General features: G+C 32.1%; 1 protein-coding gene across 1 annotated transcript in view; it reads left to right on the top strand.

The window, feature by feature from the left end:
• LOC127835226 (E3 ubiquitin-protein ligase rnf213-alpha-like) overlaps positions 1-25,760 on the top strand; it is a 102,724-nt gene that overhangs the window by 56,784 nt on the left and 20,180 nt on the right. Inside the window, exons 35-53 of the mRNA XM_052361549.1 lie at positions 1,478-1,611; positions 1,715-1,922; positions 5,112-5,242; positions 5,331-5,524; positions 5,637-5,784; positions 7,763-7,928; positions 8,344-8,509; positions 8,967-9,130; positions 9,534-9,764; positions 10,040-10,218; positions 11,495-11,600; positions 11,768-11,868; positions 16,112-16,291; positions 16,481-16,729; positions 17,382-17,493; positions 17,670-17,953; positions 20,092-20,206; positions 25,247-25,363; positions 25,466-25,567. Coding sequence (XP_052217509.1) covers positions 1,478-1,611; positions 1,715-1,922; positions 5,112-5,242; positions 5,331-5,524; positions 5,637-5,784; positions 7,763-7,928; positions 8,344-8,509; positions 8,967-9,130; positions 9,534-9,764; positions 10,040-10,218; positions 11,495-11,600; positions 11,768-11,868; positions 16,112-16,291; positions 16,481-16,729; positions 17,382-17,493; positions 17,670-17,953; positions 20,092-20,206; positions 25,247-25,363; positions 25,466-25,567 — 3,087 coding nt within the window. The remainder of the gene's footprint in view (positions 1-1,477; positions 1,612-1,714; positions 1,923-5,111; positions 5,243-5,330; positions 5,525-5,636; positions 5,785-7,762; positions 7,929-8,343; positions 8,510-8,966; positions 9,131-9,533; positions 9,765-10,039; positions 10,219-11,494; positions 11,601-11,767; positions 11,869-16,111; positions 16,292-16,480; positions 16,730-17,381; positions 17,494-17,669; positions 17,954-20,091; positions 20,207-25,246; positions 25,364-25,465; positions 25,568-25,760) is intronic.

The following is a 25,760-nucleotide window of genomic DNA, read 5'->3' as shown; positions in this document are numbered from 1 at the left end:
TTTTACGCGCGTATGCTCAATCATGTCCCCATAGGGCGGTCCGAACGGGTAGGTTATCTGTTTTAAAGATTCGACAATAGGCCACTGACGGACATATAGCTGATTTTTTACCTTGATAAATTAAAACCAGCATGTGTCTGGTATTAATATTGTCTTCAGAAACGAATAGACGCTAAAGCCGGGGTCAACGTGGGTTTAACTTTTAAAATGGGAAGTCCTGATCCAGCATCGAATTGTACATTACGATATGGACTAACATAAAACAAATGTTACATGCAAGTGCGTTGTTTAAAGCTTCAACAATATTATTACGCAACGAGTCTATCAGAGAGGAAAACTGTCATCATCGAATAGGAACGCTTCAATAAATTATTATAGAAAACATTCAGTGCGATATATCGAAAGCGATTTAAAGTAAATAATCTGTAAATTGAATTGTATATGTGGTCACTTTTACTCACTGTTCAATGCACATGGTAAGCTTTTCGGATCGTTTTTTGTTATGACCCTTGGATCAAAATGTTCAGCGCCGCAATTTTGTTGAAATCATGCCACTGTAGAAAAAATAATACCCTGCCAGAGATTGTTGCAGTGAGATGTTTTATATTGCTTTATATAGAATTATTGGTGGGGGTACTTTTCTAAAACAAAAACTTTGATATATGGTATGTGACGTCAAATTTTGATCTTATACGCAGATTGTTTAAATCATGATTCTGGTTTCGATACTTGCTACGTACCATTTCACAGATGCCCGGTCTAGGGCAATCTTTACCTTCTTGTTTCGAAATAGAGCTTGAACTGTTGATGATACTTTTGATGATTGTAAGTTGTAAAACATACAGTATTGCTTGTTTAACAATTGGTACGATACTCTATGCCACCTCATACACTCCCTTCGTTATACATTAATAGACCCAGGGTGCGTTATTCGATTTTGAACGTTTAACCAAATCTTAATATTCTGTTGAATTTATGTTTGTGTTTTTACAAGAAAAAATACATGTTTATTTTATTCTATATCTACAAGTAATAAATTACACTTTTGTAAATAGTATTATTGTTAATCCACGGCTCTAATTGGTTTGCTATTATAATATAAATCACAGAACGAGCCTTTTAAAATTCGTTCAAACTACAATTACTTTAAACCTTTGGCTGGGATTAGACGGAACATAAACATCCGAAACAACACTTTTTTGACAAAGAGTTCAGTAAAAATAGAATTACACCTAATATCTAACAAAAACAAATACTTTATAACGAACATTTTTTTAATACAAAATAAGATCATAATAAAAATGTGTGTAGCCAAAATGACTTAATAATGTGTCTTGTTGTTTTCCCAACATCTAACAAAAATTAATATTATACCATAAATACTTATTCAAATACAAAATAAAACCCATATATTTAGTGTTTGGTTGTGATAAATATTCCTGTTGCAATCTAACACAAACAAAATATTTAATTGCAGATAACATGTCATTCAAAACTTTTGCCCGACAACTATGGATGCGAAATTACGAAACGGATTGCATCCATTCAACACGTTGTGATATTGTCACTGTGTGCCTTTGATACCGAACAACAGTTCTGTACTCGTATAAGGTTAGTGATTATAACGTAGTAGATTCGTGAATTATGCTATATCTGTTTTGAAAGTGTTTACTTGTATGGTCATACTTTATTTAACCTATTATTCTTATCTAAGGCGATTTCTTGAGAGTGGTTCATCATCTCGCTTATTGGTAATTCAATGTGACTCCGGTGACAAGAATGCTGAGCTTCTGGCGTGTGCAGAAAACTGCGTTGTGGAAGAATTCGAAAAACAAAAGAACGATCACGGATCAAAACATATTCAAATCGCATTTATAGTTCAGCTTCCACGAAAAGTCGGGGGATGTTTTTCTGGCTACCAGGTAAATGTGTGAACATTTGCATACATGGCATCTTGTTTGCTGTTGTGTTAGAAATACAAAATGTAAATACTAAGACAACAATGGGTGTATGTTGTTAATTATAGCCTTTTATTTCCCTATAAATAATAAGACGCATAGCAACTCCAGATAAGAATGACTTGCGAAACCTTTTTTCTGACATTGTTGCCATCGTTAATCTTCATTTAATATAATTACATAAAAACTGAAATTGGGCAATTAGTTTTAGAAACCACTGTTCGTATTCCGAACCAATGTCGCAGAGAATTCTCCGGGCGGAGAATTTAAACCGTATTTTTTTGTGATAAACCGGTGGTTCTTTTGGAAATTCTAAGATTTTTTTGTATTATTGTATCTATTTTTCGGATATCAAAACACGAAAGCTAGCATAACACAAAACACAATTTTCCGTTTCAAATAATGTATAATCAAAATAAAGATCTATTTTGAATTTCGATAAATTATTCCGGTCAATAAACTTCCAAAGTATACCTAACTCGCGAAAATGTTTATTTTAAATATAATCAATGAAACAAATAAACACGCTAGGTATTTATTATAAATTACTTTATTTACTATAGTGTCACCCAATATCAATATACAAGGGTCATATTTTGTATCCATGCCGTAACCGTAAAATACATTTTGACTGTTCAAAACATCATTTGGCATATTAACTTACCAATTTCAGAACCGCGCAAGAATAATGCACCTTTTTACAAGTTCAATGTAACAGTTGAAGTTCAAAGGACGCCTCGCGTCAAAATGGAACACTTTTCGTTCGAATGGCACCTCGCGTCGAAATAGAAAAGTCAAATGCTTTAGAATAATTGAGTTTAATTTGAAAAATCACATGTTCATTTTCTACCGACGATGTGTTGTTTGCAAGTTTTCGGTTAGTGGAGCTCAATTCAAGGTTAAAGTTCAAATCCTTTATTTATCGTGATATTTTGTGCATATTTCGTATCCGAACTATTACTACCAATTCAATTGAAAAATCCTTAAAATAAATGGGAAAAATGAATTCCCATCAATCATGCGAAAGAATAAATCTTTACTGTCCCAAGCTAATACACTGAGTGCAAATATAAATCAATAACGCAAATAAATTTAATTCATATATATATATATATATATATAGAACAGAACAGAACAATACTTTATTTCTCCCAGGTATACATAGATACAACATATATATATATATATATATAATATGCCCTTTGATTATTAATACAAATTATTTAATTGACTGGATATAGTTATGAGAAATTTAAGGTTACACGTTAAATTAAAATGTTTTATATGAAGTGAACATTTGCGAAAAGCTTTTGTCCTAAAGCAAACATTTTTACGCTTGGAGGGACTCAAACAAATGTTGACCAACATCAGGCAATGTAACCGTGTAAGTTCAACCCTTGTAATCAGCAATCCTATAAACATTTTACGTTATGAAGGTAATATATCGTTATATAGTATACAATATGCCTTTTTTCTACTTATGAATAATTTATTTATTTTCACTTTTTAATATTTTTAATAGACATTAAATAAAATGGATAATATAATACCTAATCTCGTTCTCGTTCAGAGCGAAAAACAAATGTCAAGTTCTTAACGTAAAAGTTGCGATCTGTACTCGCACAGAATGCCAATATGTCGGATAGCATAGCCATCAGTGCAACTTCACTGACGTCACCCTAACGGCGATATTGTACTGGCAGCAGCGGCCAAGGTTTATCTAGTAGACTGGACAGTTTCATCAAAAGGCCTCTGCATTTCGTTGTTGTTGCTGTTTGTTTTCAATTCAAACCAACGTACACTGTTGTAATTGTAATTCTGTGTTTTTATTTAAATAGATCTTCAGAATCAGCTCCGTATTCCTCATTCAAACCGATTATGGAACTAGGTCATCGTTAAATAATAGTAAAAAATTTCTGTAATTAATATTTTTATACCCAAACTACATTTGCAATGATTTTTCGTTGATTTTTTTTATTTCGTTGGTTCATTTTCGTTTATAATTTATAGAAAGAGCATTCCAGTTCCATATTTAATTTGAATAAGGAAAAGGAAACCCGTTCCTAATTCTTTATTCAACATGAATCAGGAACTGGATTATCATTACTTATAACTAAGTAGAAATGTTTTGCACAAAGTATTTTAAATATACAACCTTTATATTTAATGATTTTCATTTATATGTCGTTCGCTTTGGATCAATTTCATTGATGTTAAAGTATGAATAACTCCAGTTACTTATTCGCCTTGAAAAAGGAATAAGGATCTGGTTTCTTTTTCCTTATTCAGTCGCAAAAAAAGGAACTGAATTATAAGTAAATACAAATATGTTAAGCTTGTATAAGGAATAAGGAACTTTTCCTTATTCCTTATTGGAATGAGGAATAAGGAACCATGAAAAAGGAACAAACTTACTCTCCATATATTTAAGGCGCATTTTACTTGACCCGAAGGCGCAGTTTTTCCGCATCCACTTATTGGAAAACATCAATTATTGGATGTACATACTCTTTTGTGAGATTTGTTGCGGATTAATGACGAACCGTTGAGAAGACGTGTTGTTTTTTACAATGATTATCCTTTTGATTATTATTTTTTATTGTTATTAGAATAAGTAGGAGTAGTCGTAGTAATAGTAAGAGGAGGAGTAGGAGTAGGAATAGTAGTAGTAGTAGTAGTTGTTGTTGTTGTCTTAGTTGTTGAAGTAGTAGAAGTAGTAGTAGAAGTAATATATGTAGTAGTAGTAGTAGTAGTAGAAGTAGTAGTAGTAGTAGTAGTAGTAGTAGTAGTAGTAGTAGTAGTAGTAGTAGTAGTAGAAGTAGTAGTAGTAGTAGTAGTAGTAGTAGTAGTAGTAGTAGAAGTAGCAGTAGTAGTAGGAGTAGTAGAAGTAGTAGCAGTAGTAGTAGTAGTAGTAGTAGTAGTTGTAGCAGTAGTAGTAGTAGCAGCAGTAGTAGCAGTTGTAGTAGTAGTAAGAGTAGTATATTTAGTAGTAGTAGAAGAATATATATAGTTGATAGATATTGAAATATAATATGCACTCTTTACAGGAAAGTGTAGTCAGTTGATGATATTGAAATGATAGGTCTTAGGTAAAATGTAACCATATTTTTAAAATGATGTTTAAGCTATAAAGTAACAATGGCTCCATTTTAGTGCGGCATTTGGCGCTGCGTGCACATTGATGACCTATACGAAGTGGAGCAAGGTTTTCCAAAACTGACCGATTTATTTGGCAAATCAATCGGCGAGCTGTTATTAAGTGCGGTATCAAGCGAGTGTCAGAGGTAAAATGTTATAAGACTAGAAAATTGATTTTGGTTTTGATTCAATTTATCAAAACAAACACAAACAAACCTAGGCTTTCACTTGTAGGCTCTCGAATTCGTTTAGTGAGGAATATGAAGACTCGATAGAGAAGTTTATTGAGAAGCGTTGTGTACGTGTTGATGGGCTGATAAAACAGGCTGTACCATTGGCATTGTCTATAATCCAAGACAGACAGCAAGACCAGCAGCGGGCAACTAAACGTTTGGGCGTCGTGCTTGAATGTTTACAAAGTCCTGACGGTATGCGTGAAGCTGATCGGTTTTCTATTTTGAGTACATAGACTGGATATACCATTATTTGTTTCTTACTTATAACGTCATAGTATAAAAAACATCATCTTGCATCTATCAGTTGCTGAATTATTCACAATTGGAATAACCAAAATGGTTGCGGATATCATTTCAACGCAAGAGGAGCACCAAGGGGGTTTTATGGCGCGACAATGGATTTCGACCGTTGCGACTTCCAAGGAAGCGATTTACCAAAATGGAACATTCAGGTATTATACTGAAAATAGATGGATTGCCATATGGAGTTTAATATAAGGTGAAGTAACATTTGTTGCCCACTTTTAACTGGAACCGTTTGAAGAGGGAGAGAACACACATGTTGAGTTCCTATAAATTCCTTGAAGTTTAAGACGGTATATTGTTTCCAAAGTGTACACAAAACTTCTACAAAATATAATCTAACACTTATCTTACATTTATAAATATATATTATCGTTTTTCCGCAGATCACTTTTGTTCCAGATTTCTTACGATTGTAGACGGGCTGGAAAATTAAACGCCAATAGAATTTGTGAACATTGTATAAATGTCAAGACAACATATTTGCAGCAATTTTAATACAAAATACTGATGCATTCTTGTGGGGATTACAATTTAGATCATATGTAGCATATTCGATTAAACTCAAGATACATTATCAGGGAACTATTTCTGGTTAAACTTCGCTATTGTTTTATTCCAGCCAAATGCAATTGCTTGTACGATTCCAAAACATACATGCAATACAGTATTACAAGTCAAATGAGTGCATAATTAAGCTAGGGTAAACTCATTGTCAATGAAAGCAGTTGTGGGTTTAAAACGTTTGAAATGCATACCAAACCACACTTTTGATCATGAAATAATCAGAAAACACACACATGTAAAACAAAACATTGACATTATTGTATCGCTATTCAAATTATAAAGTAATAAAAGAATTAAATAAAGGTTAAACAAGTCTCAAGTAACTCCTTTCTTGTCGACACTATTGCAGAACCTAACATCATAAACGTTTCATAGCAAATCATGTATTTAAAGGATACGTCGAAGTTCGATTTGCAAAAAACATTTTCGATTAAATAACCTGAATGTCGTTCTTTATGTGCGATTATTTCTATACACAAGTCGTAAATAAAACTTTTATTGATTTGTGTAAAGGTTTCATTATCCGTATTTGTTGTAAATAAACCTATATGTGAATGTAAAATTTTATTCACATTTGAAGCAGTAGACATAGTACAGTTCAACAAATACAACACATTTGGGATATGTTCAAAACTGTTCTCTTGCCGATTAAAACTATACTTTATAATGCATAATCAAAGGAAAATAAAAACAGATCTACTTCATCTAGATACAAAACTCTTCCCTATACCTGAACAGTATTCCAAACATGTATAGTAGGTTACGATCCAAGTGTAATATTAATTCATATTACGAAGTAAATATTTTATAAATATTTGCCGAACGGTCGCGTACGTATGCTCGATAAATAGGAATTGCGTAGTCAACGTCATAATCCAGAATAGCACATGCTGATCACTTCGCAGTTTGCACGATGAGCTCACGTCACGTAGTACTTCAATTATTATATTCTAGTGATAGAGGGTCATCTTGGCCCACTTACTTGCATATAGTGATAAGGTTTGTATTTGAACGGAAACGTCCCCGATGTTTGGTATTTGGTATTTAACGTCCTATATTGATATCCTCCTAAATTTATTCAAATCTTGCGTATGTAGTCAAAATTAGCAATGCTCTGTCTGAAACTTGTTTCCCTTATTGAAAACTTTGAAAAGTCTCCTTACGGCTTTGATCACTCTAGTATTGTATGTTGCTATCCAGTAAGCGATTTAGGGTCATCATGACCTTATTGGTTAAAAATTAAGAAACGGTTTTATTAATGTACCGATTATTATAACAATTTGCAACGAGTTGAATACTCAATCAAAACAACCAATACTACGGTTTTTTTTTGTCCTGAACTTGTATCACAAATTTCTGAATTTTAAAGTGTATTATGATATGTTTCTAAATCGTTAAACACAATGCAAAATGTTCTCTCATGCCATAGTTGATTTCTTATTACATTTATATAAACAGCACGCACTATAATGCGCAATTACCTGACATATTAGCCATTGTAAATTATGTGTGGTACTTTTCGGTTTTGGACGCTCAAAATAATTATTTTTATTATTCTAGGCAAGCATGCTATCAGACGATACAATCAAAAATCACCCCTGTTCTTGCGCATGTCATCGCCTTCTTGGACACGAATTGCAATCTAGAACTTGCCATAAGTGAAGTGTCTTGGAAAAGAGCCTTTTGGTTGCGGTTTTGTGCAGACAGCAAGATAATGCTTATAAAGGTTTCTGTGATAAATGACTTTTTTGACCCCTATAGTATAATATTTGATATTGTAAGTAACGATTTATAACGTTAACTATTACGGATCTTGGCGAATATCTTCGGTTGTCCGTAAAGAATAATAAGACTTTAATTTCAAGGGTCAGTTCATGTTGTACGTGTACTGTGTGTCGAAAAATATTTTGGACGTATTTGTCTTAATACATAGTGTGTTTCTGCTAGATAATTAATGTATGTTGTAAGGTTAGAATTTGAATTATTTTAATACATGCCGTTACTTTGGGTAATAACATCCATATACACAAATATCAGTTAATATTACACGTCGAGTTATTTTCCAAATGTTTTTGAAAAAAAAAACGGTTTGATGTCTGGCAACGAGGAAGGTTCTAACATTGCAGAAATCTTCTTTGCAGTACGACGACCTTGTGTCATCCCATGAAAGAAAGGATCTAATGGGAATGGTTGTTAGAACTGTTGGATGTGAAAACCATGTATTTAAACTGCGATTTCCATTTTCGTGGTTGATTATACAGATGGCAGAATATATATTTCGCGATTCTACGCACGAGAACAATATCAGTACGCTGTTTGATTGTATATCGTCTTTCAATGGTTTTAACAATCTATTTATATTTTCGGTTATCGAAAAGATAGCTTTTCGATGCGCTAATGGACTATGTAAATATCACGAACACGCCAATTACCATCTAACCACTCCAACCAACAAAGTGTAAACTTGCATTATTGCTTGAAACAATTGACAAAAAAACAACATGAGTTACATACAATAGCCTTGAACAATAAAACGATTTAATGTGCATTTTTATCAAACGTTTCTTATCGCAAGTTGTAATTTAAATACTGCGAGTTTTGTTTGCAATGTTAACCTGATCATTTGCTTTGCAGGACACATAACTATATGCAACTATTTATGCATGTATTAGATAATGCTGGTATTGTCACATCAACCATTAGTATAAAACAAATATATAAATACAATAATCAATACAATCCTGCAACTCATTCGTATTTGCAGTTGACCGAATCAACTTGTGCTCAAGACTACTTCAGGAAGGAATATTTGGAGAATCACTTTCTTCCCTGAACAAAGAAATTAACAAGCAAGACATTTTGAATGACTATATTCATGACTTTGCCCATGTGGTGTATAATCCAAAAAATGGACAATTGGAACAAACAGTAAGATTTTTGGAAAAATCAAACAATGTCAATTAATAATGCGACGAAAGTTAGAAGTTGTTTGCTGTTGTTTTTAAATTCTATTTTGGTCATCAAAACGGCTACGTTTACCACAAGTGAACATCGCGTTTATGTTATACAATTGTATCTCACCTCCTACAAAAATGACCTAATCCGATTGGCTTAGAGCGGTCACGCGCCCATGGTGTATTTTCCATACACCCCGAGTAATTTCCATGCACCCCGAGTAATCGAGTAGTCGGTTGAGATATAATGGTTACACAGTAACTGATGGTGTATGGGATTAACACCCTCAGTAATTTCATACCATACGAGAGCGAAGCTACTAACAGTGTTACTAATAATACACATCTTTTAATATAATGTATGTACTTTCTTGTAGCTTGTAGACGACGTAATAAAGTCAAGAGCGGAGCGTTTCAGGAAAATTTGCAACGAGACCCAAGATATCCCTGATATTATTCAATTCATAGTATGCGTTCATTTTGCGTTTGAGGCAGAGTCTAACAAACTTAAAATCTTTAGAGATATAAATGACATCTGGCCAAGTTGCAGCATAGAAATATCCAAGTTGCAAGAAGATTCACCGGGGTTTCTATTTAGCGATAATCAGGTACTTTTTATCACGATCCTTTCTTTTTGGATGACGCATAACGCATTCTATTTAAAGACAAGTTTTGAAGTGCTTATAAAACTCATTTTTGAATATTATTGTATTGCGTTAACGCATCAGCTTGTCATTTTGTATACATTTAAGTCATCGCTTATAGTTTGAGCAAATCTATACGAATTGTAGTGGTACATTAATGTCCTGTTATATGTAATCGTATTGCTTCAATGTAATTCGATTTGTTATTTCACAATTGTCAATTTTAATGTACTGCTAAGCTGCTGGGAACAGTAGGTCTGTTGATAGCTAACCTTAAGCCACAATTCATTCAAAACGAAGCCTCGCCGAGATCGGAGTGGCTCAGTCATGTATACCGAAGTCGTCATATTGTGGAACAGGTTTTTAGTTTATGCCAAGATGATATTGATATACAGAAGAAAACGTACTCGCAAACAAGGTAAACTATCTACATTTCTATCCAAAAATACGTGTATATTACGGTAAAAGAACAATTAAATCCGTTTAAGCTGGGTTTCAACAAACCACTTGCTGATTGTTTAAGTTCTCTCGACAAACATATCTGCAGTGGGCTCTATGTCACAAAGCTAAGTCAAAGATGCAAAAATATTAACCGTAAATAGAAATGCATACTTATTGTACAATTGTAGTAAAAAGGCGGTTTTTAAGTTATCATACAAAAACAATTGGCCAGCATTACTGCTTTTGATTATTTTCTTAGAAATTAGAAATACGTGTATTCATTTTAAAGGAAGTTCAAACGCGTGATTTAAGAAACAATGATCACAAATACTACATGATACTAATGCATATGTGTTTGTCGGTTTTATACTTCGTTTATTCATACAATAGTTCCAGTTTTACTACGCACTACAAAAATATGAATTTCTATACCACTGTTATTGAAGTATATCTTTAACAGGTGTTTTTTGCAGAACTTGCAACACTGAATGTCCCCTTTTGTACTTAGAAAAGTCAAAGCGTATTTCGCTATATTTTTGCATGAACGTAACCCACATTCCGGCCTAGTGTGAAATTGCATTTGGGGGCGGTTCAGTCAAGTGCACAGAAAAATGGTGTTTGCTTTATATGTTAATTAAATATGTATATAGCTTACATACAGATCATACTTGGTTTTCCAAATTAAATATAAGCTCATTAAATTACGTATAGTTGCTAAAATATTGTCATTAATTGTCGTGGCCTGGACAGGCTGTTTGTTTTCATGTTGTCATGTCATGTTTACACAAACCTGTTTCTTTATATATTCACCTTTACATTTTTGTTCGCGATAACAATATTAGTTGACTGACAGCAAATATGCATTGAACTATGTAAACAATGGCAGGTTTCAGAGATTTCAGCGAGATTGGATATCATATTTAGTAGATTGAGATGACGGGCAATCGGGCGGCGGCTATAAAAAGGAATATCAATAGCTTTAGATTTCGTTCACCAACTCTGATGAAACTTTGGATATAGCTAGCTTGCATATGAACTAAGCATGCTATTGTATTTTAAGGGCAAGGACACCGTTACTGATAATAGCGTTTATAGCGAGATATTAATATTCCCGTAGAAGCGCTGGTAATTGAATCATCGGCCTGTAATACATGCTTATATCTAAATTTAATCTCCCAATTGACCTGCAATCAAAACGTTATAAACGTAATTTAGATGGCTCGTATTAATCATTAAGTTTTATTTTCTCTCAGGTCAGCGTGGAATCGTGTTTTAACGATGAAACTGTTCATAGAAAGTTTATTTCCAAACGGCAAAGAAGACATTCTTACAAATGACGTGTGCAATATAATGTGGAATGTAAGGGAGACCTACAAAACGTTGTTCAGATATGTATAAAACAGGCTGAAGTTGTAACAGTTACTAATGGTTTAATATGATAAAGAGATGCGACAATATTTTTCAATTTTAAGAGTATGTTATCCCTTTACCAATAAATTTAATATGTTTAATTCATTTGTTTGTAGAGTCTTGGTCAAGATGTAGATATGAAAAAATTAAATTCATTTACAACATTAGAAGAGTTTTTGAAAGAATGTAACGATATTGCGCTTTCGAAGACGATTGGGTAAGTCCTTTTTTGTATATACAGTACATCACAATTATTTCGAACACCGTTAATCCGACTTCCTCGTATTTGGGGCGTGGATGTTAGTTTGTGGGGGTGTTCAAAGTATAGAAAATCCCAGAAATCAATAACTCCCGGTTTACCGCCCCTTAATACTCGCATGCGACGCCTTTACGGTACTTCATAACAATAAAGGGACCCATATATGTACATAAACAATACAAGGAAGTGAAGCGAATATATTTAATATATTCGAAGAGATTTAAACAGTTTCTGTTATCGATTTTATCAACAAATAATAGTTCGTCATTTTAAAAACATATGTTTATCAGTTTTTTGGTGATTTATAGAAACAAGGTTCATATGCATTTTTAAGAGTCATACAACGCAGCATGTATTAGGCCTTGATAGTCATTTTACATGTTTTATTAAGGTGATGCATGGTATTTTATCTTAATAATGGCATCAGTAATAATAATGTCACAGATGTGCAAAATGTGGTGTCACAGACATACCAATTACCACTTTTAATTCACCCTTAGGGCATCGTCTCCCACTCAAGGAATGCTTTCGTGCCTCGAACATATTTGGGTTTTTGTCAAGACCATTATCTTGCTAAAATTTTCAATCCGTAATTAACGAAGAAAAACATCTCTTATTGTGTTCAAGGTTTGATTGTTTATTTTAATTCTAAACTTTAAAGTGAATATTTAATAAAAGAAATTAATACGTATATGGAATGTATCGAACATTATTTGAACTATTTAATTGTACCTAAGGCTCCGTATGTGTCATGCTGAACATTTGTATCGAAATATTATAATATATTAAGAAAATAAATTACACAAAAACAGTTGTTAAGTCTATAGACTTTGCTTTTTCCAGTAACATGTTATTTGAATAATAATATTAAAATAACGTTAAAGGGCAAACGCAGATGTGCACTTTTCAATAAAAAAATATCCTCAGCATGTTCTGACATCTACTACATGTTCGCTTAGGAATATCTTCAGTACTAGTTCATTGAAAATCACAGAATTCACATAATTCATTTCCGGCTAGAGATTTGTTTTTATCTTTTTATAAATGAACGTATTCATAAAAAAATACTTTTTAGACTTAACCAGATACTTTTAAATAAAAAAGTTTTGCCTCTACCTGAAATCTGATTTTCGCTAATAAATATTTCCGGATCAATTTAAGTTAAAATCACAAACTTTATTTCGGATATAGATTTTGAATACCTTTAGAAATAATACTAATATAAGAAATATTAATATCGAAATAATAAATGTTAAGAACAAGGATATGTATTATTAAATACAAATTCTGAATCTTATGCATTTTCTTAATGAGTATCTACGGAACAATAAACGTTATTTTTTTTAGAAATAATAGTGTGTTTAACAAAAGCAGATATCTGATTTTGAATAAAATTGTGTACCTCAGCCATAAATCTTTCAAAGTTTCGCTAATTTATTTCTCTGAAACTGTTTACGCTTAATATCTTAAAGTTTACTTCAGACTTTAGATGCTGATATAACCTTTAATATTATAATTACATTCAATAAAGAAATACTTGTGTTTAAGCGAAGAGAGAACTGAAAGAAGTACTTAGAAAACACAGCTATTTCGGCCTTAAACATTACGTGTTGACACTGAATATTGTCGCAGAAACACTTATGTTGGAAATTGTGCGTGCATTATTTTTAGTAATCTGTAGTTTTTTAACGATGTGAAATATAATTCATTAATGTTTCAAATCTCTGTTTATTGTAAGATCTTTGAACGCTGTAGTCTACCAGATTCTCCAGTACCGTAATAGCAGCGGGTCATGTGATGGCCAATATGGCGGCGGCCAATTTATTCATTCTGGATTGTCTATGTGTTTGTCCCGTTTTTTGCTTCATATATTAATAAGATAAAACAGTTTTTTAATTCGAATTCTGCTATGTTAAAGTATTCCGATCCCATATCGAGTGAATATGCTATTATGTCAATCGATCATTCAAAGGGCTAACCTGCGAGAAAAAAATCCACCCTTTGTTTCACCAATAATATGTTACTCTAGCAACTTGATTTCCGCATGTTTGTTAATTCATTAAAGATCTGAACAGAACAGAACAGAACACGGGCTTTACTATTAATTGCTCAATATACATCATCAAACAAACAATGATTACAAAACAATGTTAGTAAGTCTCGTTATAAAAAAATGTATGCTTATATACACGTATAAAGTCAATATTTGCAACCTGTTAAAGGGATCTTTTCACGCTTTGGTAAATTGACAAAATTGAAAAAAGTTGTTTCAGATTCGTAAATTTTCGTTTTAGTTATGATATTTGTGAGGAAACAGTAATACTGAACATTAACCATGCTCTAATATAGCCATTATATGCATCTTTTGACGATTTTAAAACCTAAAAATTATAAAGCGTTGCAAAGCGAAACGATTGAATAATTTGGAGAGTTCTGTTTTTGTCGTTAAATTTTGTGAAACTACGAAGATTGCTTATATAAGGTATAAAATACGTCAAGAATGTGTACTCGGCGGAATAGCTCAGTAGGCTAAAGCGTTTTTACTTCAGGACTCTGGCAGGACTCCAGGGGTCACTGGTTCGAAACCTGCTCCGGGCAATGTTCTTTTCCTTTTTTAATTTTTTTCTTGATTTTTAACTGGAGCTTTTATGATCCAATGTTTACATTTATCAATATAAAGCATTTAATGAATAAGTTAAAAAAATGCCAAAATCTGTGAAAAGGCCCCTTTTACAAAAAGTAAAACAATATATATAAGCAGAGTCTCAGATATTGCACAACATATACATGCGTCCAAATGTTTACAGTAATATGTGAGTATTTTTATAATAGAGAGTAAATCTTCTAAACTAAATATTTAGTTATTGTATATTGTGTGAGGATTAAACTACAGCTGATGTAATGTTATGTCACCATTTTCAGTGTTATCATGCCGTTTAACTCATATTTAATGAATTGGGACATTGAGGCATAGACACATTCGAATAAAATGGTATTAACCTTCTCTTTGTTTGCGTATTTCATATATTATGTTCAATGGATATCGACCTTATTCTACATATATACCTGCATTATATGAAGAAGTTTCAACTTTTAAAATACGTTTGCGAATTTATGTATTTTCTTTTCAATTTATTTGATTTTGAGAAAACCTTTACATCGGATTAATTGAGCAGTTGTCACAATATTGTTTATTGTTTGTGTTTTCTATGAACAGCTATTTAACAATACAGTAAATGCCTTTCATGCTTAAAAACTAAATGTTTTTTAACAACTTGAAGATTCCAGTAAATTTCAAAACATTGCCAAGATAATTATAATCGTTAACACCCATACGATTGTGCCATCCTAAATGCAATATAAGTAAGATATTGATAAATCTCTTTTTCTGTAAACGCTAATTTCATTTTGGTCTGTGTTCACTGTTACTCTCCTTTTATAATTTTGGAATGTTACGAGGTTGATATTGGTCTGTTACTCTTCAATGATTTTACAAAACTCATCATACCGTCCACAAACAGTAAAATCATTAACATAATATGGTCAAATGTTTACTTGGAATCTTTTCGCAAGTGGAGTTCAATGCCATCCACAAATAAAAATGTAAATAAAAATGCCTCCCCTTTTCTTACACAAATTGCATATTCAAGTAAATATACATATTTTTTCAGGATTTTACCGATGATTTCATTTTCTGGTTTATTCTGGTTCCATATTATTCTCAATAATGCATTTTTGTTTTTTTTCGTTACTAGCATTTTTAACTAAAGGGTCATTGTTATATGCTGAGTGAGCGAGATACGCTGATCAGTGTGCACTTTGTACTCAAACAATTTCAACTGAATTAATTTAAATGATTGTATTAAATTTTAATAACATGAAATACATACGATTCATGTATATACATTATACCATATATTAACATGGTTTGGTAAAGCAACTTAAGAGTTTATTGAAAGTAGCATAGCGATATTAACAACTACAATTATTGCAAGATTACCTATAATATTTAATTTATAGAATGGTAATTTGGAATGATATTTTTCGGTCCAGGTGACTTAAGGAGGTTATACAGTAAATGTATAAATAATAAATACAAGTTACATAATATTAATTTTCTTACATCTTTGACTAATACCATTGTTTTAATGCTAGAAAGTTGAAAAACATAAACGTAGTATATTTAACTTTTTTGTTATAGAATTGGAAGACAATGTTCTCGTTGCGAAGTGGAAATAACGATTCCACCAACGTTTTTGCCATGCAGTAAAAATCATGCAATTTGCAAAACATGTTACTTAGAAATCAAGACAGATCTAAAACGGTGCCCAGAGTGCAAGGAAATGTTGCAAGACAAACATGAAACATCGGAAATCTACAGGTATTTGTTGAGTCATCGCAACATCTATAACAATATTTATTCTAATAATTGTTTTAATAAAAGCATGTTACTTGCATAATATACGTTTAAATTATGTACTAAAATCAATGGATGGGTTTATTAGAACAGCTAGGTTAGTATAATATCATGCATTTAAAAAATGTTAATGCTGCTCAAATTGTGTTTCAGAAAACAAATTGCGAGATTAAAAGTGTTTCAAAAACGATGCAATACATTTTTTCTGGACGTTGTTACCCAGCTGTGCTTTTCTGATGAACTTCCCCCATCGAAAGAAGTTTTAACCCAGCTTTTTGACCATGTTATATGTACATCAGAATCTGTCAAACCATATACAAACGATCTTAGTTTGTATGATAGTGAAATTGATCCGAATCCTGTCTTTAGGTGTTTTTTGTTGCAGCTGATATTCAAGTTCAGGTATGTATTAATGAACACATTTCATATAAAATGTTTGATGTGTTATATATTTCAATATAAAGAAAAACAGTTTTTTAAAGTGTATAATCAAATATTTCGACAATGAGATATTTACATTACAAAATCTAAACTTGTCCATAAATTAATGAAAAACCCTCAAAGTCTCTTCATTTAATGAAATGAATACAACTGCGCATGTGTTTCACAAGTAATAATATACATTGCATCAATAGCATTGATTTGACTTCTGAAAATCATTAAATACATACCAGTTGCTAGCAAGGTTAACAGATAAATGTATATGTACTAACCATGACAACACCTTGAATATAGTAAGTTTGCATGAAGAAATAACATTTGAATGACTTTTGTGTCAGTTCAAATTTAAATTAGTAGTATGTGTATGTAGCTTGCATGCATGCATGAAATCGTTTCTTATGGTCGGTCAGATACATATCAATAACACTTAATAGAAACATGCTACCGCCGACTATCTTAAGACAGAATGTATATGCCGAAATAGTTTATGCATGAGCTTAAATGCAGACCGAAGCTTGGATTTGTAAATGTTTTATTATATTAAAGAAAACCAATGGATGACATGTTAAAAAAAATTTGCTTCGTGGCTTAAAAGCTTTCTTGTTTTCATTAGCGCTTTAGACTACGTGGCGGATTACATAAATCAATTCATCGAAAATACAACCTATGGAATCCAAGACGAAAATTTGATGGACATTTATCTCATGATTGTGCAATGTTATGAGGTATGAAGTTTATAATGTTTTAATTCAAATATTCCCGTCGATTATATTTTAAATATAAATATATATAATGTTGTTTGCGTAACCGTATGTTGGGATATCATAGAGGTTATAAGTACTCTTGTTGAACTAACTAAATCAAACGGTAAAAGGTAGTCGACAAAAATATATTATTTCAGAATTTTCGGCGCGGTTCTTTAAAAAAAGATGAAAACTACAGTGAAACGTGTAAATGGATGACGGAGTCCCAAGAACACTTGCGTGCAACTGAAAATCAACCTAAAAACAAAACATTAACAAAACTGTTGTGTTGTATAGCGGATGTGCGTGTATGCTTAGGAATTGCAGCGGAATGCATGGCATATGGAGTTTTGAACCAATATGATTTTCACATGGGGCATGTACGATCAATTATACACAAAGCGCGGGAATTTTGTGAAAGTATACATACGGACTGTCCAAGGTATAAAAGTTTATGTTGTTTGCGTATGGTTTTTCAGATTAGAGTACAGTATTACTGTAAAGCTATCAAAATGCGTTAGACGCCATGTGTTCATGTGTCTCAGAACACACTGGTTATTGTTTGTGTTTGAAGTATAAACGGGAATATATTGAAATTTAGTTTTCATGGCATATAAGAACATTAAACACCTACCGCATTTCATGCATTTTTCAACTAGCATTAATACCTGAATGTTGAACAAAACGTTTGGCGACAAAAACGTTTTATTTCGATTCGAGAATATAGAAAGAAATCCACGCGTTTTACGTATGATTATCCCTACACATTAACAAAGTAAGAAAATCTATAACTTTAGAAATATTGTTTCGATCGTTCCGTCTATCCGCCTGAAATGTGTCAGCAATCGTAGTACTACAAGGACTTCAATGGCTTTCGGTACAAATACACGATAGGATAGTTATGTCTTGCACGAACACAATTTATAAGTAATGTTATATTTCAAGGACACACAGCATTGTGTTACCAATATCGACATTTTCCGAGCTCTAGCTTTCTCTTGCATTAAAGTATTTTCAGAACTGTATATCCCCTATATGAAACAATCGAGCGAAACAAATCAGATTTGTTTTTACTTTGAGGTAAAACAGTGAATAGTAAAATACGTACCGCTTTTAGGTCAATGGTTAGTGCAACAGTTCCTTGTCACAGGTAATAGTGTATTTCGTTCCTCTTTGAAATGTCAAACTGCATTTAATGATATTTCAATATCAGATTAATATTGCGTGAATCATGGTCACTCAGATAGATCACATGTTCATCTGGTTACAAAAGGGTCAACACATGTCTTCGAGTCGAGTCGGTGGGCCCAAATTTAAAAATAAAACTCGGAATTTCGAGTCGGTTTGTTTCAGTATTTTAATTAATAACTTTACACAAAAACCACAACTGCGATTATTATCGTGTTTCCTTTAGCAAATATAAAATGTATGGCATAAAGGTCAATCTTTTATCATTCTTTACTGGCTAAAACGATAAAAGGAACATTACAAAACTACACATTTTCAACCTAATATAACGCATATCCTACTTTAATGTTAAGGCAAGAAAATAACTGTTTAAAGTTCGCTTAAAAACCATTTCAAGTTTATAGTCGATAAAGATTTTAAGGACAAGTTCCATTACAGAAAAGTCAATGTGTATATGTCCAAACTATTTACAGAATACCATACATCGACTTATTAACATTTGGTGCGTTTATTCTATTAATTTGGACTATAACCAGCAATTAGAATACTATTTGACTCCTATCTATCTACAAATAAACCTTGTATATTCCGTTTCATGAATAAGCGACCGACATGGTATCGTTGGCAAAAGCTTTGCTGGTAATTATTCGACTCGCACACCCAATTTATCATTTTGTTTGGTATGAGATCGAACCGCTTCCTCCAAATTAGCAGGAAGACGATTTTCAACGTCGCTTTGAAAGCTAGCTCAAATTGCAAAAAAGTGTTATGTTATATTAATGTGTTTATACCACGACTAGTTTCACTAGACAAAGTCGTGATTGTAAATCGGTTTGAATTTATTATATGATATAGTGAAGCCACAAGAAATATGAGAAAGTATTACACTACCGAACTTGGAGCGTCACATTTATTTATAATACGTTTCATTGAAATAGATAAAATTTAAGACAACACAGGATAATGATGTAAGAATCAGAACATATTGCAAGGTCATATAACCGCACTCGCCTTTCTGTTATTTGATATTTACATATGAGACGCATAGCGATGACGTTTCATCTAACTGTGCATGGAAATTTAAATCATAATTGAAGAAGTACTCTTAACAGTTATTATGGTAAGAACACGGACAATCTTTGATCATACTATTATGTTTGATAAAGCATTTTGAGAAAATTGTATTATATTGTTATTAAATTGATCTTCTGACTTTTGTATTTGCTCATACGTCTTTTTTCAACAAGTATGTCCTAATAAATCCTGTTGTTATACCAAAGGACCAAAAACATCGCAAAACCATCATAAAGCAAATCAATTTGACTTATGAACACACACACAAATTGATAATCTTCTTGTAGCACTGACTGGTTTATCCTTTTTGTTTTATAGAGTTTTCCTTGCTAAACAATTGTGCCATGGTTTTGGATTTGAAGTGTATCGAAGGGTTTGTAACTCTGCAAATGGAATGTTGAATTGGTTGGCCTACAACTCAGACGGAAACCTGGTTCGTATAATTTATATTCTAAAGGCCCGATTCCTTTAAGCTTCTGTTTCACGTTTACTTACTAATAATCCGCATAATAAATGAAACAATGCATATACTTCTACGACGACAGCTATATGGTTAATAAAAACCATTTGTTCAGTCATATATATATATATATATATATATATATATATATATATATATATATATATATATATATATATATATATATATATATATATATATATATATATATATAACTCATTTTAACAAAAAGCGTAAAACCAAATGCAGACAATTTTCGTCAAAAACTTTATTTTCAAACTAAAAGTCTTTTTCCAAGCTATTGTTATCGAAAACACGTTTAGTTAAATCCTTTTACTTTAGCTCAATTTCATCGTAAACCCAAATGTTTTATAGAAAATTTATAGAAATACTCTTGAGTCCGTATGATAGAAAAGACTTTTTCTTGAACATTGACATCCCTGTTTTATGGGCGGACACCATATATACTACATAATTACGACGTGAAAATTAATTCCAAATTGGTGTTGCATTTTTAAAGTGCACCATCTCATTCATTTGTAAAGAACAATTTAACAATCAACTGTAATTTTAACGGTGTATTATTTCTTTTTTTAATTAAATGAAGCAGACCCCTAACAAGAGGAACGTATGCACACACATTTAGACGAAGAACATGTAATCAATCATTCAATTAAAGGACATCATTACGTCCTTAATTGTTCCGCAAGGAATTTAATTCGACAAATACTGGATTGTTATATATTCGGAAATACAAATGCGCCTCTGAGAAGATCGCAATATGATTGTGATAAGTGAATACACGTTATGTATAGCTTTACCTGGTTAGTTTAAACCTATTTATTTTAGTTCTATTGCATCGAAAGCCTAAGGCTTATATAAACGCTCTCGAGTCCGTTTGCTGGGCCTAGCACCAGTACTTGATGTGTTTAGGATAGATCTAACGAACGCGCCCTAGGTGGGGATCGAACCATGACCTCCCGGTCGCTAGGCGGACACCATATCCATTACACCACGGCGACCTAACCTTCAACCTTTACCTGGTTGATATAACCAGGTCATTTTGCAATGGAAAATACAGAAACTATTAAAATAAGTAAGCACCTTGCATTTTATCTAATGGATCAAGGGCATTTTTTTGACTAATATGGTGTTTTATATCATCTTGAAGGATTCTTCGAACGTTTTCTTTTTTTCGAGACTTAAATGCTATTTCACGTAGTGAAATAATAAGATATGTGGCTGGGAACGGGAGTTTGACCCGACTGGTCAAACATGACTATTTTAAGTTAGCATATATTATAAAAGTGCTACATCTTAATAATCAAAAACCGACATTGGGACATCCGATTCCTAAAAAGGACGAAGCTGTGCCATTTTGTGTGTATCAATGTCACAAACACCGAATAGCGCTTTTTTGTATGAAATGACGTTTCAATTGAATGAGTATCATTAAATGTAGGCTGGTCAGTTTTTGTAGATAAAGCCCCATTTTTCGCGTATGCCGATGAACATAATTGATTACAAAGTACTTAATTAATTGGTGTATAATACATCATTAAATACTCATGATTGTCATGGACACAAAACTGTTCTTTTTCATGTTTATTACGATTTTAAAGAATTTAACAAAAAATTAACAGCATAATCAACATAATAAGTTCTGGACAGATATGGAACAAAATTAAAGAAATAATAACTACATATTTAATGAAACAAGTTACAATAGATTGAACTTAACACAACATGTTTGCTTACCGGTAAAAACAAAATATACACATAACATGAACACATAAATTAACATCAAATATCTTGAATGCAATATGAACTACAATCTATTGGTGATATTATTTTAAGAACACATGCCAGGCATACAATACAGTGTATTTATCATGCTGTACATAATAGTTTATGTTGACTATGAGGGAGTTAGTTATCATTAATAATAAAATAGATTAAATGTTTTTGACTTAGTGTGCAGAATAAACACAAATCTATACAGGATATATTATATTTCATTATAATCAACATACTTAAACATGATTACAATGTTTACTAATGGATTAAATGTGATTAAAGAAAACACAGGATACACACAGTTGATTGTATGTCCTAGAAATTCATGCATATCAATCAAAATGTATTTTTTGGTATTTCTTGATGAAAAATGATCTGTTAAGTTTGGAATAAAACACTTTAGCTGTTCAAAAAAGTCAATCACAACACACTTTAAGCACAATATGTTGTCCATATTATAATCCACACAATTTACAAAATGACAGTAAGATGTAAACATTGTAAGCTGAGGTTGCACCAGGATTGGAACAATTCATATTTGAAGATCTGCAATAATTAAACATATATAAATGACTGATTACTTATATGCAACACCCACATAAAAATACATCACACAATGAAGACCACCTACTTGTCGACAATCTATTGAAATAACAATCAATACGATATGAACATCTTTTTCTTCATTGTTATTTTTCTTTTCAAACTAAATATTTGTGAAAATAACACAACACATTATTAATCAATTTATACTTTCAAAATGAAAATAGTATAGTTTCGTTCAGAATTTACTCCCCCCTCCCCGATATGCACAGAAAATTGTCAATGTTCTAAATTAAAACATTCATATAATTTATAATGCTCTTTAATAACTTGATCATACATGTATTAATTGTCGTCACCATAGTGTTGTAAAGACAATGATTAACTTAGCTGATAACAAGCTAGTCTCTTCCTCAGCATTACTGCTTAACCAAGACCGTAAACTGTTGTCCATCCTGTAACATAATACATTTAAGTTGATATACATAATTTTGTGTTTTTTAAACAAAACATCCTCATAAATGTGCATAGCATAATCTGTTTTAATTAAAGGAAAAACTGTATAAATCCTAAACACATATAAGATAAACAATGCAGGGTGTAGGCAAAATGATACCTGATAATAATGAGCACTTGTTTTAGTGTTCGAACTTTGTCGTTTGGCTCGTTTTGTTTTTTTTGGCTGAAGCACATGACCGATAGGATGCAGCTTAACAAAATAAGTAAAATATGTTTTATATCATCATGAACACAACCATTAATATGCACATCCACAGCTTAAAATTATGACAAGAATAGAAACATTAAAATGTATAGTCATAAACATTATCAAATATACTTAATCACATTGCCAGCTCTTTCATTGTGGTGTCATTATGAATACAAATGTTATTGCGTGCATGCCATTGATAGGTTGCACAGAAGTTTGCTAAAAAAATATATTATACAACCCTATTCAATTAACAGTGTGCATGCTGTCAACTGATCAACTGTTGAAAAATCATCTTAAATTACACAAAGTGAAAATGGAATAGGAAGAAGAATACATGCACAAAACATTCTCAACGAATTGTATTTACCGTCATTACAGGAAAGTTCACAACAAAAAATAAAATGAGATGTTTGTTACATTTTGACAACTTTCGGGTAAAACAGACAAAGAAATATCGTTTTAAATCTTCATGTTGAAAGCCAAAATGACTCATAAAGACACCGTGATTGGTTCCATAGATTAAGTTTACATTAAATTCCATCCAAACAGACAACTGATAAAAGAAAACAACAGAAAAACTGAGAAAAACCTACATTGACCGAAATCAGGAATTTTATCCGAAAATTTACAATGACCAACTATGCCCTACTGTATCGCACGATTCCCTTACATCAAGCGTAGCCTAATTGCGATCATGTTGTTTACATAACGTCACACGCATGCGCTCCGAGTAGTTTGTTTCACTAACATTACTACGCTTGAAAATAAGTACTGGCACGACTATAATGAGGAAAAACAAGTACCTCTATTCCGTTTAATTGGTTCGGTCCTCTTGATTAAACTTCCACATAACTTGCAAAGTGATGCAGACGACTGCACTTAAGTTAACACAAAATGTTCATGTATTTGATGTATTTTAAAGAAAATTCTTTTACTTTTTCTCGATTTTGAAAACATATTGAACGGAAAACTATGTGTGTGCGTGCATCGCGAAAATAGGTGACATGATGATATACACATGTTCAGTGGGTATATCCCGAGTGGATGCTTATATTATCAAATCTTATAAAAGTAACAGATATGATAAATTGTATTTGAACAAATTGCGAACATTTGTGTTTTTTGCAATTCTTGAGCCTTTTTATTTGTCAATGTTGCTCAAAAGAAAAATTGTTTAATGCAGCATTCTTTGCATTAATTGAGAAGTTCTTTTACTTGTTTCATTAGCCGCTCGATACACGGTAATTGGAGGATATTCATTGTTATATAAACTGAGGTTAATTTAAACCATGAAAAAATCAAAAGAAAAAAATGTAAATTATAATCCTCCGCACTTAACAATCTTGCTGTAGTTTCTACTTAAAAACAAAACTATTGTTAATTGCTAAACAAAAGGGTTGACAAATTAAGCGAAACGGTAGTCACAACTTAAAGTGTTTTTTCTCGGAAACGACGTCAGCGCCAAATTGGTCAAAGTTTTGTTCCCAGCCACATATACAGCTCTAACAACACTATTAATTGGACGGAGTGATTTCATTTTCCTTGAGTGCTATTTAAAAAACAATTCTGACGATATTCATCTTAAGTGACATAGTTTTAATCACGTTTGTTAGTTGATGACCTTTGCACAGGAATTGTACCGGTGTAGTACTTTTTGAGTACGGAGTAAGTATTTGTTGAGGAATTGACTTGTCCTGGTATTTTGAAAAGAATGGATTGCTTTACTTTGACAGAACTCTATTATAGATTATTTTATGCAACGTGCAGTGGTCCACTTACCACATTATGTATGAGTCTTCTGAAGAACGTTTTAATTATTGATAACATGATTGAAACTACTCATTTCAACCCAAATCGTAATTAAAATCATTATTTTGCAAGTGCATATGTTTTGAGATCCATCTGTTCATCATATATGTGCATTTGGCATATGTTCCAGTTTGTTATAACTATCTTTGCAGATGTCAGACTGCGACAGATACATAGTATGCGGCTCTACTTACTCAGATATTCGGGAAGCAGTTGCAAACTGCTTCAACAATTCCATAGATATCAGGAACTTGGGAATATTATTAGACGTATGTCTACGTTTTATTATTACGTCAAGTTGTTTATTCGTTTTAAAGAGTTTTAATAACCTGCGCTGTTTTGTTCTTTGTGTGTTTGTTTTTTATTAACAGCAGTTGCAAAGAAACGATACTAATTGTCAAGTGTACCTACACTTGGCTATTCACAGACTTGTTACTTGCGCCTTTGTTTGGGATACACAACAGAACTTAGAGGTACTACATATAGCTTATCCATTTAGTTTTTACAATTATCAAATATGTACTTGACGTATATAACATGTGTGTAGATCATAAATTAATATGTAGTCCTTTCTTATAGAACGGAAACCTATTGTGCTAACTAAACTCAATGAACAGAACTTGTCGTTAATGTAACCATACGATGAAGTATTATATGTTTATTGTT

This window comes from Dreissena polymorpha, chromosome 6, assembly GCF_020536995.1.
Source record: "Dreissena polymorpha isolate Duluth1 chromosome 6, UMN_Dpol_1.0, whole genome shotgun sequence".
Lineage (NCBI taxonomy): Eukaryota > Metazoa > Mollusca > Bivalvia > Myida > Dreissenidae > Dreissena > Dreissena polymorpha.
Note: the sequence above shows the minus strand (reverse complement) of the source record. Positions and strands in the feature narration are given on the sequence as shown.